The 15,666-nt window shown below is 39.7% G+C and overlaps 1 protein-coding gene across 3 annotated transcripts in view; it reads left to right on the top strand.

The window, feature by feature from the left end:
* The window catches only part of Ppm1a (protein phosphatase, Mg2+/Mn2+ dependent 1A), a 45,289-nt gene extending 34,120 nt beyond the window's left edge, over positions 1 to 11,169 (top strand). For all 3 annotated transcript variants that reach the window (XM_006992723.4, XM_076550867.1, XM_076550868.1), the window contains exons 2-6: positions 7 to 860; positions 2,810 to 2,927; positions 6,979 to 7,087; positions 9,413 to 9,470; positions 10,308 to 11,169. In XM_006992723.4, coding sequence (XP_006992785.2) covers positions 7 to 860; positions 2,810 to 2,927; positions 6,979 to 7,087; positions 9,413 to 9,470; positions 10,308 to 10,337 — 1,169 coding nt within the window. In that variant the 3' untranslated portion in view covers positions 10,338 to 11,169. The remainder of the gene's footprint in view (positions 1 to 6; positions 861 to 2,809; positions 2,928 to 6,978; positions 7,088 to 9,412; positions 9,471 to 10,307) is intronic.
* Positions 11,170 to 15,666: the final 4,497 nt, after the last annotated feature.

Here is a 15,666-nt window from a genome sequence, read left to right on the forward strand (position 1 = left end):
TTACAGACCTAGAGGATCAAGTCATAATGGGAGCATTTTTAGACAAGCCAAAGATGGAAAAGCATAATGCCCAGGGGCAGGGGAATGGGTTACGCTATGGCCTAAGCAGCATGCAAGGTTGGCGAGTTGAAATGGAGGATGCGCATACGGCTGTGATCGGTTTGCCAAGCGGACTTGAGACGTGGTCATTCTTTGCTGTATATGATGGGCATGCTGGTTCTCAGGTTGCCAAATACTGCTGTGAGCATTTGTTAGATCACATCACCAATAACCAGGATTTTAAAGGCTCTGCAGGAGCACCTTCTGTGGAAAATGTAAAGAATGGGATCAGAACAGGGTTTCTGGAGATTGATGAACACATGAGGGTTATGTCAGAGAAGAAACACGGTGCAGACAGAAGTGGGTCGACAGCTGTGGGGGTCCTAATTTCCCCCCAGCACACTTACTTCATTAACTGTGGAGACTCGCGAGGGTTACTCTGTAGGAACAGGAAAGTTCACTTCTTCACACAAGACCACAAACCAAGCAATCCGCTGGAGAAAGAACGAATTCAGAATGCAGGGGGCTCTGTGATGATCCAGCGTGTGAACGGCTCTCTGGCTGTGTCAAGGGCCCTTGGGGATTTCGATTACAAATGTGTCCATGGAAAAGGTCCCACAGAGCAGCTCGTCTCACCGGAGCCGGAAGTCCATGATATTGAAAGATCTGAAGAGGATGACCAGTTCATTATTCTTGCATGTGATGGCATCTGGGACGTCATGGGAAACGAAGAGCTCTGTGACTTCGTGAGATCCAGACTTGAAGTCACTGATGACCTTGAGAAAGTTTGCAATGAAGTAGTTGACACCTGTTTGTACAAGGTAGACTTCTTTTTCTCTCTCAGCTTTATGTCGTTAATTACTGTTCCCTTTAATCACTGTGGAGCCTGTAGATACCAAAAATACACTTGGGGCACAATTACAGTATATTTTTTACCAACTGTGAAAATATTGGGATACTTTAGGAATTAGCCAGTTACCATCTGGGCAAGAGTTGTGTCTGAATGTTTGGTCTTTAACCATGAGTATTTAAGCTTTTGGTACTATAGAAGAATAACAGAGATAAAAGATTCTATGTGGGTGCCTGAGAAAGAGGGTGGGAAGGTTTTGAGTTCTATCTGTACGTTCTGGACATGCTTTGGAACACTAGCTGAACAGCGGAGTTGAGTGAGTATTGGGTATGGTGCAATACAGATAGCCTCGGATGTGGAAGGACTTGGTGTGAGACCCTGCGACTTGAGGTAAGCTGTTATTGAATTGTTACATCAAAGGACAGAGATTACCCTGTCTAGTGGGGCTTTTGGGAGGATCAAATGGGATCGTGTACATAGATCAGCTAGCTGAGCCCTTTATTTTATAGATGAGGAAGCTGAAGCCAGAGAAGATTCTGCGGACTTAAGAGTGAACAGACCTGGGATCAGGGCTTACCTCTATTACTTTTGTACTCTTCACACCTAAAGAAACTGTTCAGCCTCTCTCAGCTACAAAATAGAAATAATGTCTAACTTATGGGACCATTCAAGATTTACATTAGTGAGTGTGTGCGTGCGCGTGCGTGTACACACTCTAGTCTGATAGGTAATACATAGCCGATACGTGCTGCTAGCTTTCCTGAGAATTCAGAACTCATTTCTGCAATGTCACACAACTCCAGTCGCAGCATCCAGACCAGAACACCTATACCACACTGTAATGTTTTATCAGTAACGTTTGTTGACTGTCTTTGAAAACAAACATTTATGTGTCCACACAGTCAGCTCGGTATAAAATCTTAGTTCTACTAGAAGGACAGTTTCTGTAACGCCTGCATGTGTGTTTTTAAAGGGCACGGGGTGGCAGTGTGCTGTCCGTTTCTGAACAGGGAGAACAGCAGTAAGGTGCACATGGTCTTTGCCCCGCTCAGTGCGCATGAGCTCAGCAGCCTTTTGCTAGGTTCGCTATGTAGTACTGGAGAATTAAGTGCTGTTAGCTAAATAAAAACTTGAATTGTTAGATTCGAATTTTAGTAAATGACAGTCAAGTTAGACTTTATCTTTCTGTGTTCTGTTTTAAAATGATCCAATACCTTAGCATTTGCCATATTTTATGATTTTCCTCATAAGAGTCTCTTTGCTATTAAGCTGTTTGAATTATTTGTTGTTTAATGTGTATAAGATCAATTTTTCCATATAGCTGAATTAAATACTAAAAGTAAGGAAAGTGTAGGAAAGCTGTCAATTCAAATGTTCTACTTAGAGCAGTCTGAATAATTTGAATGTACTTCCTAAGTTAAGTCAGTACTTCATCATATAAGTCATATATAATATGTATTATAAAAGTATGAACTTCATCTCGTTTTCCTTCTGATTGCATATTTCTACTTCAGAAACAAGTGCATTAACCCCAGAGTGTGCTGTGACAAGAGTGTAAGACTAGCGTTGGCCAGCTCTGCCCTGTGAGATGGCATGTGTGCCTGTGTGCTGTTGACATGGCAGGGGACTCCCGCAAAGTGCCCCCAGAGAATGTGTAGGAAAAGTTGTGTTTTATAGGCTCTTGACCAGTAATTCTCACAGAGGATGGAGCCTGGAATGATTGTTTCTCCTGGAATGCTGCTTATAATATTTAATATATTATGTGGAGGCAACTTTCTCCCCACATACATACCTACTTTTTTCTCCTTAAAAATAACATTTTTAAAACTAGAAATGATATAATTGGCATAATTATAAAGATTCTCAAGGTTATAAAAAGTAGAGGGAAACCAAATATTTTTTTGCCCTTTTCCTTCCCAGGGAAGTCGAGACAACATGAGTGTGATTTTGATCTGTTTTCCCAATGCACCTAAAGTCTCAGCAGAAGCCGTGAAGAAGGAGGCGGAGCTGGACAAGTACCTGGAATGCAGAGTAGAAGGTGGATCATTTCACAAAAATAAGTAGCTTTATTTCACAAACAAAACCTTCAACACAAAGTCTAACATTTTAGAGTTTTTAGTTTTTTACATGCCTTTAACATCTAGTACTTACCATGTAAAAGTGGACAGGACATTGTGTAGTAAACATTTAGATGTGTGCCCCAGGAATCATGTCCGATTAGAAATAACTAGCATGGCCTTGTGCATTATGATTAGAGAACTTCTGTTCTGAATGATTGAATGATGGCTGAACTCACTGGCATGAGTAATTTTATGCCAGGAAAACCCAATTTGTCCTGTTTTGGAGTATGTCATCTTCCTGTGAAAAGTTGTGTGCATTAACTTCAATCTCTGGAATATTTCATTTATTTACCTGTGTTTGGTTGGTTGGTTTTGGGGTGGTTTTGTTTGGTGTGTTTTTTTGTTTGTTTGTTTCATTTTTTTTTTTTTTTGATAACTTGAAGGTCAACTGGTTAATAACAACTGTCACATCCTACAGCTTTTAAAACTTAGTTTCAGCTCTGACAGCTTCCCTCCTAAGCCATAAGCTCTTTCACCTTACAACACAGACCTGGCAGGAGTCAACTCTCAAATGAGGTCAAGAAAGTGGTTTGGAACTGTAGGAGTGTGGTTTTAAAATTTCGGCAAATTATGTTAGAACAAATGGAAAGTGTTTATACCTCAAAAAAAAAAAAAAGTGACAGTTTTAAATATTGGAAGAAATTATTCTTTCGTTGGTGGGGTGGGTAGGTTGGTTGTGGAACTGGGGACCAAATCTAAGGTCTCTTGCACAGTAGGCAGGTGTTTTCCTCTAAGCCACGCCCCAGCGCTTACACCATCTTGGATGAAGCTGCTCTCTAAGTATAAACTCAAGCACTGGGTTCACTGTGTGGATATATACAGTAAGCATGTAGAGTATGCAGGCCCTAGAAACAGAAACACTGCACTGTAAAAAGTGCATTTTGGTCTCCTGATACCGTAATTGGCATGCAAGCATTGACCTACCACACATTGCATCCCATTGTGTCTTCATTATTAAAATTAGTGTGCATCTTAATTTTATTTTCTCCCTTTTTATTGCTTGATATCATTTGTAACCTGTCTATTAGAATCATGCTTGGCTTGGGTTGTCGGTGTGTTTAGAGGCTTGAGGTTTTATTACTCTCCCTCCCTATGGTAACGTATGTTTGTACTGTTTAATATTCATTCATGGAATGTACTAGTCAATGCATTTTTCCTCACTATTTTCAAGGGTCTTGTAATTTTTCACATCTTAAGCTATTTCAGTATGTTATTTGTAGATAAAACAGTAAAGTTAAAAATACTTAGAATGTTACAGAGTGATTGGTCTAAATTGCTGATTAGTAGAAAAATATGGAACCAAAAAAAAAAAATGTATGGGGTAAGTTGATGTTGATATTGGCACTTTAACCTGGGCATACATTTTATTGGTATAAAGAAATAATAAGTATTTTAGTATTTTTACTATGGAGTGGAATCCAGTTTTAGAATGAATTGCTATTTTTCTCTTCAGTGTGCTTTATTTTAAAGTAAGTTTTTGGTGGAGTTATCAGATATTCACTACATATAATTTTATTATAGTAAGTTTTATATTTCATACTATCAAGTGACAGTTGCCACCTGGGCAGAGTTTACATTAATAGCCAGTATTTTTGCTATGTTCAAGTGTTGTACCATGCAATTGGAGGTAATATGTCATAAATTAAGTATGGTATTTTTAGATATGATGAGATGCAACTAGAGAGAAAATCATGTTAGTTCAAGCTGCTGCTATTTAAAGGCATGGAAGGAATGTATCTTTGCACTGTAAAAGATGTATGTCTTAACCGAAGAGGTACACAGCTTCTAAAACGGGCACCAGATACCTTTTTCTTTCTTTGACTCAAACTGCTGTGACCTACTGAGCCTCATGTGATTTGCTTTCCACGTTGGCATCTGTGTCTACAGCATTGGAAGGACAAAGCTCCTCAGAGCCTTCCTCCCTTCTCCTTTACTGAGGGGAGGGGAGGAAAAGCCCGTTGCCTTACATACCCAGATGCTATTGCACTTGTGGTCCTTAGGCGAGTTAAGATTATCCTCGCCTGAGTGTGACTGTCCATCGCTGCTACTGGCCTGACTCCCTGAACAGTTGCTAAGATGCAGGGAACTGAGAATTCCTTAAGTTCACTGAGGAAAGTGGGGAGGATCAGAGTGTGTTTGTGTCTGTGTTTATGAAACAGAGAATTCTTGACATTTATGTTCTTTAGGAAAGCACCAAGTCTTTGTGCAATCTAATTAAAACATGTAGTCCAAGAACAATTAAAAGAAGTTTCTTAACATTCAGGACTTTTCTAGAAGCTGAAGGAAGCAGGGATAGTGTAATTGTTCAATTTAAATGATTGTCCCACATCAAATAAGAGATTCTAATGGTTTCTAAAGCTTTTATTATTCTTAAAAGAATTTACTTTCCTGTATTCTTCACAATTAAAAATCATAACTTATATTTTGATGAAGATGTAAGCTACATCAAATACAGTGGGTTTTTTAATTTAGAACCGAAGCCATCCTTGGTTGCATTTATCATCAGTGTTCATTTCTCTTGTATCCAGAGCTCTCACCGAATGATTGTATTGGCCTAGTAGACACTGTGCTGTGTGTTACGCTTTTAGATTGTGAACTTGTGTAGCATAGGCAAGCATCAAATCCCTTTATTTTTGTATAGTAGATTTCAGCATTAGAACCATGTAGAAAATTAATATGCCAAAATGTTAAAGATCATACAATAAAGGAACTTGGCAAACCGAATCTGAGATCCTTGCTTTCTGTTCAGATTTAAGACTCTTTTATTTTTTTAATTGTTTGAAGAAAAAGAAGGCATGATATAATAGATGTAAAGTTTGGCCTTTATTTTAGAAGGATAATTCTGAGCCATTTAAAGAGATTTTTATGGGTAGTGATGTCTGTCTTAACGTGTGCCTTTAATGGTGAAGTAACATTTTGAGACTTGATAGAGAATGAAGATTTTATATGTGTTATTTTCAGAGGGATTTACAGATGGAGAACTAGAATGATAATTTCTTGCTCTGGTAGCAAAGAAAATACCATTTCTTACTATAAATATTGAGAAACAAAAATGTTCAAGTGCCTTGGACTGGAATTTGCCCCGAGAGTAAATATGCGGAGTCTCCAAATGACGACATCTTGTACTTAGTTTAGAGTTGGGGTAAGGGTCTCTGTTCACAGCTCAGGATGTCTCTGATAAGAATAACAGCAAGTGCCTGATAACACTGCAGATCCCTCCCTGTACCCTTGGGCCAACCTGATGCTGTGAAACTAACTTTTTAATGCTGCCGTACAGTTCCTAAGTCTTTCTGTTCTTCTTCTTTTTGTCATGAAATTTAGACCTTTTCATGTGGAGCCTTGCTTAAGTAACAAATGAAGGGGGCTGTGTGTATCTGTATATCATTTAAAGGTGTCTTAGAGGGGAAATTGATATACAGAGTGATGTTCAAGAATATAATTAATTTATCTACTTAAGTCATGTTGCCACTATAAAAATGTAGGTTAGAATGATAGGATCTAGTATATCTTCAATAAATTGCCTTATACTTAAAGGTACTTTTTCAAGTCTTGAGTTATTTATTTATTTATTTATTTTTATATGTGCAATGTATTTTACAGGGTAAAGTGCAGAAAACTTGTATCCAGTGTAAGGACAGGAGTTGATCTCCTCAACAGTAACTAATCGGCATCCTAAAGGAAGTCATTTGTACACACCTTGATCGTTTAACACATCAAGTTAACACAAAGTTTTTTTTTTCTTTTCACATTTTTATCTTGTTTTCATTCATTGAAGTTGATATTTTGTGTCTTCTTCTGTATCCCCGGGCCTTAAATTTTTGAAGAACATTGACTATTTTTATACTAGTTTAGAAAATCTCAGGTGTAGTAAAGTAAATACTGTCTGTGATAACCTAAGATACCTTTGTTTCAGTGTTTTAAAAATTGAGTTTTGATAACATTTACAAAAAAAGTACTTCTGATTCCCAGAAATCATAAAGAAGCAGGGGGAAGGCGTCCCTGACTTAGTCCATGTGATGCGAACGTTAGCAAGTGAGAACATCCCCAGCCTCCCACCAGGGGGTGAATTGGCAAGCAAGTGAGTATGTTCTGCAGCTCCTGGCCTTTGTCTGTAGATAACTATGGTTACTCTAATGTCCTGTCCTGTCTTCACTGTTAGGAAATGTAGTACTTGTTTGGAATCAGTACTTAATTGTCACTGTTGATAATTGTACTGAGGGTTGTCCTTAGTGGAAGCTTGGGTGACACTGATTTCCTCAAAGAATAAATGAAATAATACAGTGAAAGATTATTTTAAATGACATGATACTACAAAAGTGTAAGTGGCTGTGGTAATAGTGGTGGGGTATTTTTGTGTTGTCAATCTTTATATAACTTTAACACTCAAGATTATCTTCAGTCTGGGCAGTGTTTCTACATGTCTGTATTTCCCAGTGTTTGGTTGTTTATTATTGATTGATGTTTGGTGTCAGAAAGGGTAGACACTTCTTTGCCTTTTTTTCCTTTCCTGTCGCTTCATAGAACATACTAATTTGTGTTAGATACTAAGCTAATCTGTAGTTAACAGTGTGCATTGCACAATTCAAGTGGTTCGTCATTGTTGTTTGGGTTTTTGTTTCTTTCTTTCTTTTGCTTTTCGAGACAGGGTTTCTCTGTGTAGTTTTGGTGCCTGTCCTGCCCCTGGATCTTGCTCTGTAACCCAGGCTGACCTTGAACTCACAGAGATCCGCCTGGCCCTGCCTCCCGAGTGCTGGGATTAAAGGTGTGCGCCACCGCTGCCAGGCTTCAAGTGTTTTGGTTGTTTTGTTTTGTTTTGTTTTGTTTTAATTCAGTGCTTGGCATGTGGAGGGATATTGTGACCATTTAAATTTCTGTAGTTTGCACATCTAATCTTTACTCTTTGATCATTTCACCAGGGATTCTAGAAGCTCCTGTTGAAACTTGTATTTTTTGAAAACTTTTTATATGACTGTCCATTAAATTGCTTCCAATCAATTTTAGAAGTGTGAAGGCTATACTTTAAAAGCACCATTACATTGAGGGGGCGTGAGGAAGAGGGGAGAGAGAGGGGAGGGAGGGAGGAGAGTATGCGTGTGTGTGTGTGTGTGTGTGTGTGTGTGTGTGTGTGTGTGTGTGTGTGTGTGGTTTGTGATACTGAAGAGTAAATTCAAAGTCTCACACTTGCTAGTCAAGTGCTCTGCTATTAAGGATTAAAGAGGTATTCCCCTTCTTTTAGAGACATGATCTCCTTGTATAGCCCAGGCTTTGCTGACTCAAGTAATCTTTCTTAGCTGTTGCGTGCTGGGTGAGGCCTGTACCACCACACATGGCCAGACTTGAAAATAAAATAGTATTCAAAAACAAATTCCTATTTGTCACTGAAGTATTCAGCATTTTAGTTTTTGTGGAAGTTTTTTTGAAGGGGGTGTTAAGAAAAGCAGAGACAGTAATATGCTGGATCAGTCTACTGTAGCATGTTAAAGTTGCTTCTCTTTGGAAGCTATGGTACCATCCTTAATTACTATGTCTTAAAATTGGTATTGCTGTTGCTCAAGTGTAGCCATTTAAGTCAGCTCAGGTAGAAAGAAGTAAGGCCATATAGACTCTTAGTGTGTGCGTGTGTGTACATGTATTTGTGTACATGCCCATACATGTGCTTGGAGGCCAGAGGTTACTAACGTAGGGCTGATGACAGACAACATCTCCCTCTGTTGCTGTCCATCTTATCTTTGAGGTTGGGTCTCACTACACCCAGAGCTCACTAGCTAGCTGGCCATTAAGCTTCAGGGATCCACTTGTTTTTGCCCGTCTTTGGGTGCTGAGTCACTGAGTCACAGACTCAGCACTGTGTGGGGTCCCGACCAAGGTCTGTGCTGTGCAGGAGATGCTTCCCAGCCCTGCCGCCCAATCCCCAGGCTAGACTTCTCGGGAGGTTGGTTTGGGCATTTGTGTTGTGCTGTTTTAATTTTGTAAAGGCACCTGCCCTGAGCCTGGTGGCCTGCTTTTGATCCCCAGAACCCATATAGTAGAAATAGAGATCAGACTCCTGCAAACTGACCTCTGACCTCCATATGTATGTGCTCACAGTAAATAAGTTTAAAAAAAAAAAAAACAAAAAACCACTGGTCGGTTTATTAAATAAATAAAATCAACTGACTTTTGTTCTAGTGTTATCTGAACCAATGGAATGTTAACATTTACTCCACTTTAGAGAAACTGTAACTCTGCTTTAACATGAGGACACAGATATCTCAAAGACAGGCTTGGTGTTAACAGCAGGAGCTGGAACTGAATGTATTTGAAGTATAAGATTATTTTTGAAGCTTTGATGAGCACTGGACTGGGGTTATTAGCCGCAGTTTACTTTGTGAAGGATTAACTTTCTGCATTTTTTAACATCTAGGCGGAATGTAATTGAAGCCGTTTACAATAGACTGAACCCTTACAAAAACGATGACACTGTGAGTAGTGGTTTCCCTCCCTCTCTCTCCCTGCCCCTCCTCTCCTTGTCCTCCCCTCACACAGCCCGGGGGAGCACTTTGAACCCGACTTGCTCTGGTCTCAGCATATACCAGAGTCCCAGTGACTGGGGACATAATCATGGTGAGTGGCTGCTTCTCTCTGTCAAAAGAAGGTCTCTTTTTAAGCCTCTGCAGTCAACTTCAGAAGACCTGCCTTCACCATTTTTTTTTTTTTTATTAAGTTAGGGATCTCTTTCCTCAGAATCTTGGATTATTCTGAGTTTTATGAGGAGCAGCGGCAGAATTCCAAATGTTCATCGTGAAGTGTCTTTATGCTTTCAGATATCTTTGCCACAGTCCTGAGGCCAAGCCGCACTAGGTGGCACTAGAGAAGTCCCTTTCTGCAGTGACCTAGACCCTTGCAGCCGTTTCCTCGTGGTCACTGAGTGCAGCTCTCACGTACTGTGGGCTGCTGCGTCAGGAAGCTCTCGCAAACCTCTTTCTCCCACAGTGCGATAAACGTCATGAAAATGGAGTTGTAATATCAGTTAGGTCAAGCTTTTAGTAATTTTGTTGATTTAATGATAACTTTGTTCATCCTCGTAGTAAAATCATCCAAATATTTTTCCAAACCAAAGGATTTGTTTGTTTGTTTTAACAAAGCAGATTAAATGTTAGTATTTCATATATAGACATACATACTTTTAAAACCGGCTAAGTCCTAGAAGTTAGTTTATTACAAAACCTTGTCTTTCTGCATTATCCAGAAAGTAGTACATTTTAGTATCTTGCATCTTTGATTAAAATGCCTTGTTTTGTTTGTTTTCCTCTGTAAAGGATTCTACATCAACTGATGATATGTGGTAAAGCTGCTCATCTAGCCATGGATTCACCTTCGCCTCCAAAGGAGTACAGCTCAACTTTGCTGGACCTTTTAACATCCGTCATCAACTTCAGGAAGGGTACGACGTGGGTGAGGGACTACACCAGAGAGCGTCAGCGGTGGAACAGCTAGCCCAGAATGGATTTTTTTTTTTAATTGTAAATTTGAGACTTATGTAAACGTGATTTCAAACCGTAATTCATGTTGTAAATCAGACTCCAGCAATTTTTGTTGTATGATTTTGGGTTTTGTAAAGTGTAATTGTCCTTGTACAAAGTGCTCATATTTAATTATGAACTGCTTTAACCTCACTGTCAATGGTAAGGAGATGTTTGGCCTGCTGTGTGACACAGCGGGTGTAGTCAGTCAGTCGTGCTGTGTTTGGACTTGGGGTTGGGACAGGGAAAGCAGCAGCCACAGAGCTAGATGCTCATGTGCACATGGCAGTGAAGACTTTTAAAATCTTACAAAGCTCAGCATCCAGGGAGCATGGAAGACTGTGTTCTGGCGAGGGATTGGCTTGTTAATGCGGCCATTCCTTCTTACCTGTCTCTAGGATGTCCTCTCCTTGCAGCCGAGAGTATTGCAGGTGATACCATATATTCATAAGAGTATCAAGTTGGGGCTAAAATGCCTTGATTCTTTGCACCTCTTTATGAGTCCTTACATTCAGTTACTAATTGGTGAGCAGCAGCTTCCTACACAGTAGGAGACTGCCACATTTTTCCTATCATGATTGGCTGGGCCTGCTGCTGTTCCTAGTAAGATATTCTGAATTCCATTTTATCAATAAAGCTTGGTTTAACAAACAAGAAATTTAATCATGTACGTGTAGTTCCTCTCACCCCGGCTTTCAAGACCCCATGCTATTGTAAATGGGACATTTCCTTCTAGGGAAAGGTGTCAGTCTCCTTAAATTGGATGATGGTGTTACCCCAGGTGCAGATGGATCGAAAGATCGAAGTCTGTGTTGTCCTAACCTGTTTTTAAAATGAGTTTCTTTCAGGCTGCTTACTTCTTAGTAAGATGTGTGTCAGCTTGAATTTACCTACTGTTAATTAAAAGAATTGTCAACGTTTGACAATCTTAACACTATGATAGATGTGTGTGTGTCGAATGTGTGTTTGCCTGTAACTTTTCATTGACCCACGTCTTTAGAATCTAAGAGGTTAAGATGTATTTGTGATTTGAAATATAGCATGTTGATAATATTTAGCTGTTGGCCTTTAAAAATAAATTTCAAAGCTTAAGGAATTGTAGATATAAAATACCTAATTTAATTTAGGCTTAAACCCCTCTGATTAAGCATGTAAGAGTAAGTTTTACAGTCTGTCACATTATAAAGACTACTGTTCTGTACCCGTCTGTATTTCCGTCTCTTTAGGTTGAGTGCTGTATTTATCAACATGCGATTGACTCGGTTAGTAGTCAGATGCCCCATTAGGAAACAATTAAAATATGTTTAGTACAAAGTCACAACTTTGTGTACAAAAGTTAGTGTAATACATTTTGTTCTATTTGTTTTTCCCAAACTTGGAAGTAGACGTGTTTGTATATACAGCCTTAAAACCACTGTACCGTTAAGGGTCTCGTAGGAAAGCACTGTGAAGTGCCGCAGACTTGAGTAGCTACAGTACCAGCGGACTCTTCATTATCCCTCTCGGGAGGTGATTCATGTAACTTCATTGTATTTAATTTATATCTTAGTCCAGCATGAATGAAGAAAAGCTGAAATATTATTTATATTTAGAAATTCATAACAGTCGGAATTACAGAGCCAATTCCAAACTTAATAAATGCTTAATGTCTAAATCTGTGGGAGAGTTGGAAGTATGGTAATGTTCTAAGCTATGGCTTGCAAAGATGTACATGTGCATTTCATGAAAGCCAATGATGCTTCTAACACAGGCAGGGCTCTAGGCTGACAGCTGAAGCTGAGATCCTGACGGACTACCTGGGTCCTTCGTTTTTAAGAAGTAACCTGAAAACCTTTAGTTTTAGAAATATCAAAACCTCAAGCCAGTTTGCTTGTGGTAGCTTTTGAAATTGAAACTTACATGATGGAAAGCTGTATTTCAAACGACAGCACTTAGTTAAGTAAACCTTGTTTGAGATTGTCTCAACAAAAAAGGAAATTGGAATGCTCTGCTATTGAGGTGGTTAATTTTGAAGGCTGGAGTAAGAAGCACTGTGATCTGAGAATACTCAGTCTTCCCACATGAGGCAGCACTGTATTGGCAATCATTTTGCATTATAGAACTACAGGAAGGAGGTATGCATTGTAAAAGCAGATTTGGACTACTTCCTGGAAAAATGGCTGTGGTAGAAGCCAGCAACACTTTTGGAGGGAATGTTCATGCCTGCATGGTACACTTCAGTCTTGATCCCTGTCCCGTTTCCTGCTAATTAACATCTCAGGACAAATGCCACAAAAAAAAAATCTGGATGTGTGACTTTTTGTTTTGTTCTGTTTTATGTAGAGGGGGAAAGTTCTTCTGTGATGGTAACATAAAATGCAGAGTGTACTTTCACGTTAGTGAAAAATTCAGTTCTGCAGAGCAGGCTTTTGCTAATTTACATTAAAATTTTTGAGGAAGCCAGCGCACACCTTTCATCCCAGCACTTGGGAGGCAAAGGCAGGTAAATTTCTGAGTTCAAGGCCAGCATGGTCTATAGATCGAGTTCCAGGATAGACAGGGTACACAGAGAAACCCTATCTCAATCCCTCCCCCACTCCTATTTTTCATATCTCTTACTGTTTTAACAAGTGATCATAAAAATAAAATAAGTGAGGCATGGTGGTGCACGCCTCTAATTCCAGCACTCTGGAGGCTGTGGCAGGGGCACCTCTGAGTTCGAGGCAGGTGTGGGTTGGTCTGCATAGTTCCCGGACAGCCAGGGCTACACAGTGAGACCCTGTCTCATCTGATTTTCACTTTCTTGTGGGATGTCCTTCCGCTTATAACAAAAGTGTTCTGATAACATAAACTTCATAAAAACCCAAGTGGTCACTCTTGGCTTCAGAATACTTCTCAAGCATCTTCAGTTACTGTGCATTTATTTGACTAGATAACCGAGCAGCTGTGCTTCTTATACCACAGAGTATCAGCAACTTGGGGTGGAAAAGCCACTTGTGGGGGCTCTGTCTGCAGTCTTAGCACTCGGGAAGCTGAAGCAGGAGGATCATAGGTTTGAGACTACACTGGCCTACTAAGTGACTGACGCCCCATCTGAAAAAAAAAATTTTTTTAAAAAATGAAAGAATAATGAGTTACATGATACAAATAGTTTGAATTACAGAACTGCTTACAGTGACTGAACATGTTAAACCAGCTAAGCTCAGCTTTTCCACAAAGTGTTAAATGTTACCAAAATACTGTTCTAGGTTAAGTCCCTGGAGGACCGTAGAGAGATGAAGTAGGTCCTTGTTCTCAGGGCAGAATTTAGAATCCAGTGTATGTATTATAAGTGGATCATTCATATAAAGAAAAATGCATTGCCCACCCCCTCCTTACCTAGGACTTTCTTCAACAAAGTAGGTCACTACCTGCAGGAATAGTTGCTTTTCCTTTATTCCCCCAAATTGTTTCTTCTCCCCCAAAGTTGAAATTATCCAATAGATTATGCTCAGCGTAAGAGTACATTGGACTGCTGAGGTGTGTCTTAGCATTTGGACAGAGTACTTGGTTATCTGTAAGAAATGGCCTTGACTTTCCCTACCGACAGCAGCAAGTCACAAGCAAGGAATGGATGGATGTCCTAGAGTTCTCCAACCCCCAGGATACAGGTGGGATCTCAGCTTAGAGCCTCCTGCAGCTTCTACCTTAAGTAAAACTGTGGTCTTCGTGGTACAGCACCAGTGTTCATAGGAAATGGTTGTGCTAGCTCATGTGGATTAGTATTTAGAGTAGCCATACTTACTGCCTGTCCTTGCTGAACAAAAGACTGATTAATTGGTTTTGTTTTAATTTCTAATTTCATGTTACACTTCTAGTTCAAACTTGGCTGGTTTTACAGTATAGAATTTGGTATCCTAAAAGTTGTAAATATTTTATAGCATGTAAATGTTTCTCATTTGAGGTTTTTTTGTTTGGAGGGACCTTCAAGGATGTTATATATTCTCACATATTCTGGTGATGAGATAATGAGATGACCATTTTAAACTTGTTAGTCTTCTAATTAGATTGTCTTTCAGACATTTGAAAGTCTTTAATTTTAGAAGCCTGATTTCACTTTATATCCTCCAATAATGTGCTATGTGTTTTGGTTTGCAGTTGTCTTAAATTATATATTATTTCAGAATATGCTTGAAATATTTAAGAACATGTTTTCCTAAATGTGTAATACTATGTTAGTAACTCAGCTAAACATTATTACTGGTAGAATGCAGTGTGACCGGCGTTGGTTCTGCTGTATTGTCAAATGGGCATTTTCCATCTAGAGTCAACTCAGCATAAAGTCTTTCCTTTTTATGTGCCCTGTATTCAGCTACTGGCTTCTGCTTTCTTCCTATCCATTGAAACGGCATGGTGGAGTGTCAGAAAACTCAGATAGAGCCAGGCATGGTGGTACACAGCTTTAATCCCAGCACTTGGGAGGCAGAGGCAGGCAGATCTTCTTGAGTTCAAGGCCAGCCTGGGCTACAGAGCAAGTTCCAGGGCAGACAAGGCTACACAGAGAAACCTTGTCCTCCCCCTCCCCCCTGAAAAAATCAAATGGTATTCAAATTGCAGTTGCTTTTACAAGACGGGAAAGTTGTTTAAGTTGAAATAACAGTAAATGACCGGTTTTCTTCGTATTATTCATGAACTGTCGGCCCCAGCTTCCATTTCCTCCCCTCTCTTGGGTGCCCCCCCCCACACTTAAATAGAAAGGCCAGTTCTATTCTCTTGAACCAGAAAAGCCATTTATTACCTCATCAAGGCCAATTAATACTTTATTATACTTGGTTGAAAGCAAGAAAACTCAGGATGTGGGATAGTGGGGGAGAGGCACTATGATTGCTTTGGACCTGGCTGTCATTGTTCCAGAACTGAGTGTCACAGAAGTCAGCCAGAGGCAAGTGAGTTTGCTTTTCTGATCTGCTGTTTGTCACTGATTCAACACAAGCAACTTGAGAAACAGAGTGTTTATTCACCCAAACCCACCCCTCTGCTCGACATTGCTCCAAATCCCACTCTCTCCTGGCTGCCTTCTCATTGAATGTTTAGGATAATTGTTCATTTTATCTAGTCCTGACTAATGAAAGACTGCTGAGCACTCTGTGTGTCTGTGTGGTCCTGTCTGAAGTGAGCTAGTGTGTGTAGAAATTGG

Source organism: Peromyscus maniculatus, chromosome 14 (assembly GCF_049852395.1).
Source record: "Peromyscus maniculatus bairdii isolate BWxNUB_F1_BW_parent chromosome 14, HU_Pman_BW_mat_3.1, whole genome shotgun sequence".
Lineage (NCBI taxonomy): Eukaryota > Metazoa > Chordata > Mammalia > Rodentia > Cricetidae > Peromyscus > Peromyscus maniculatus.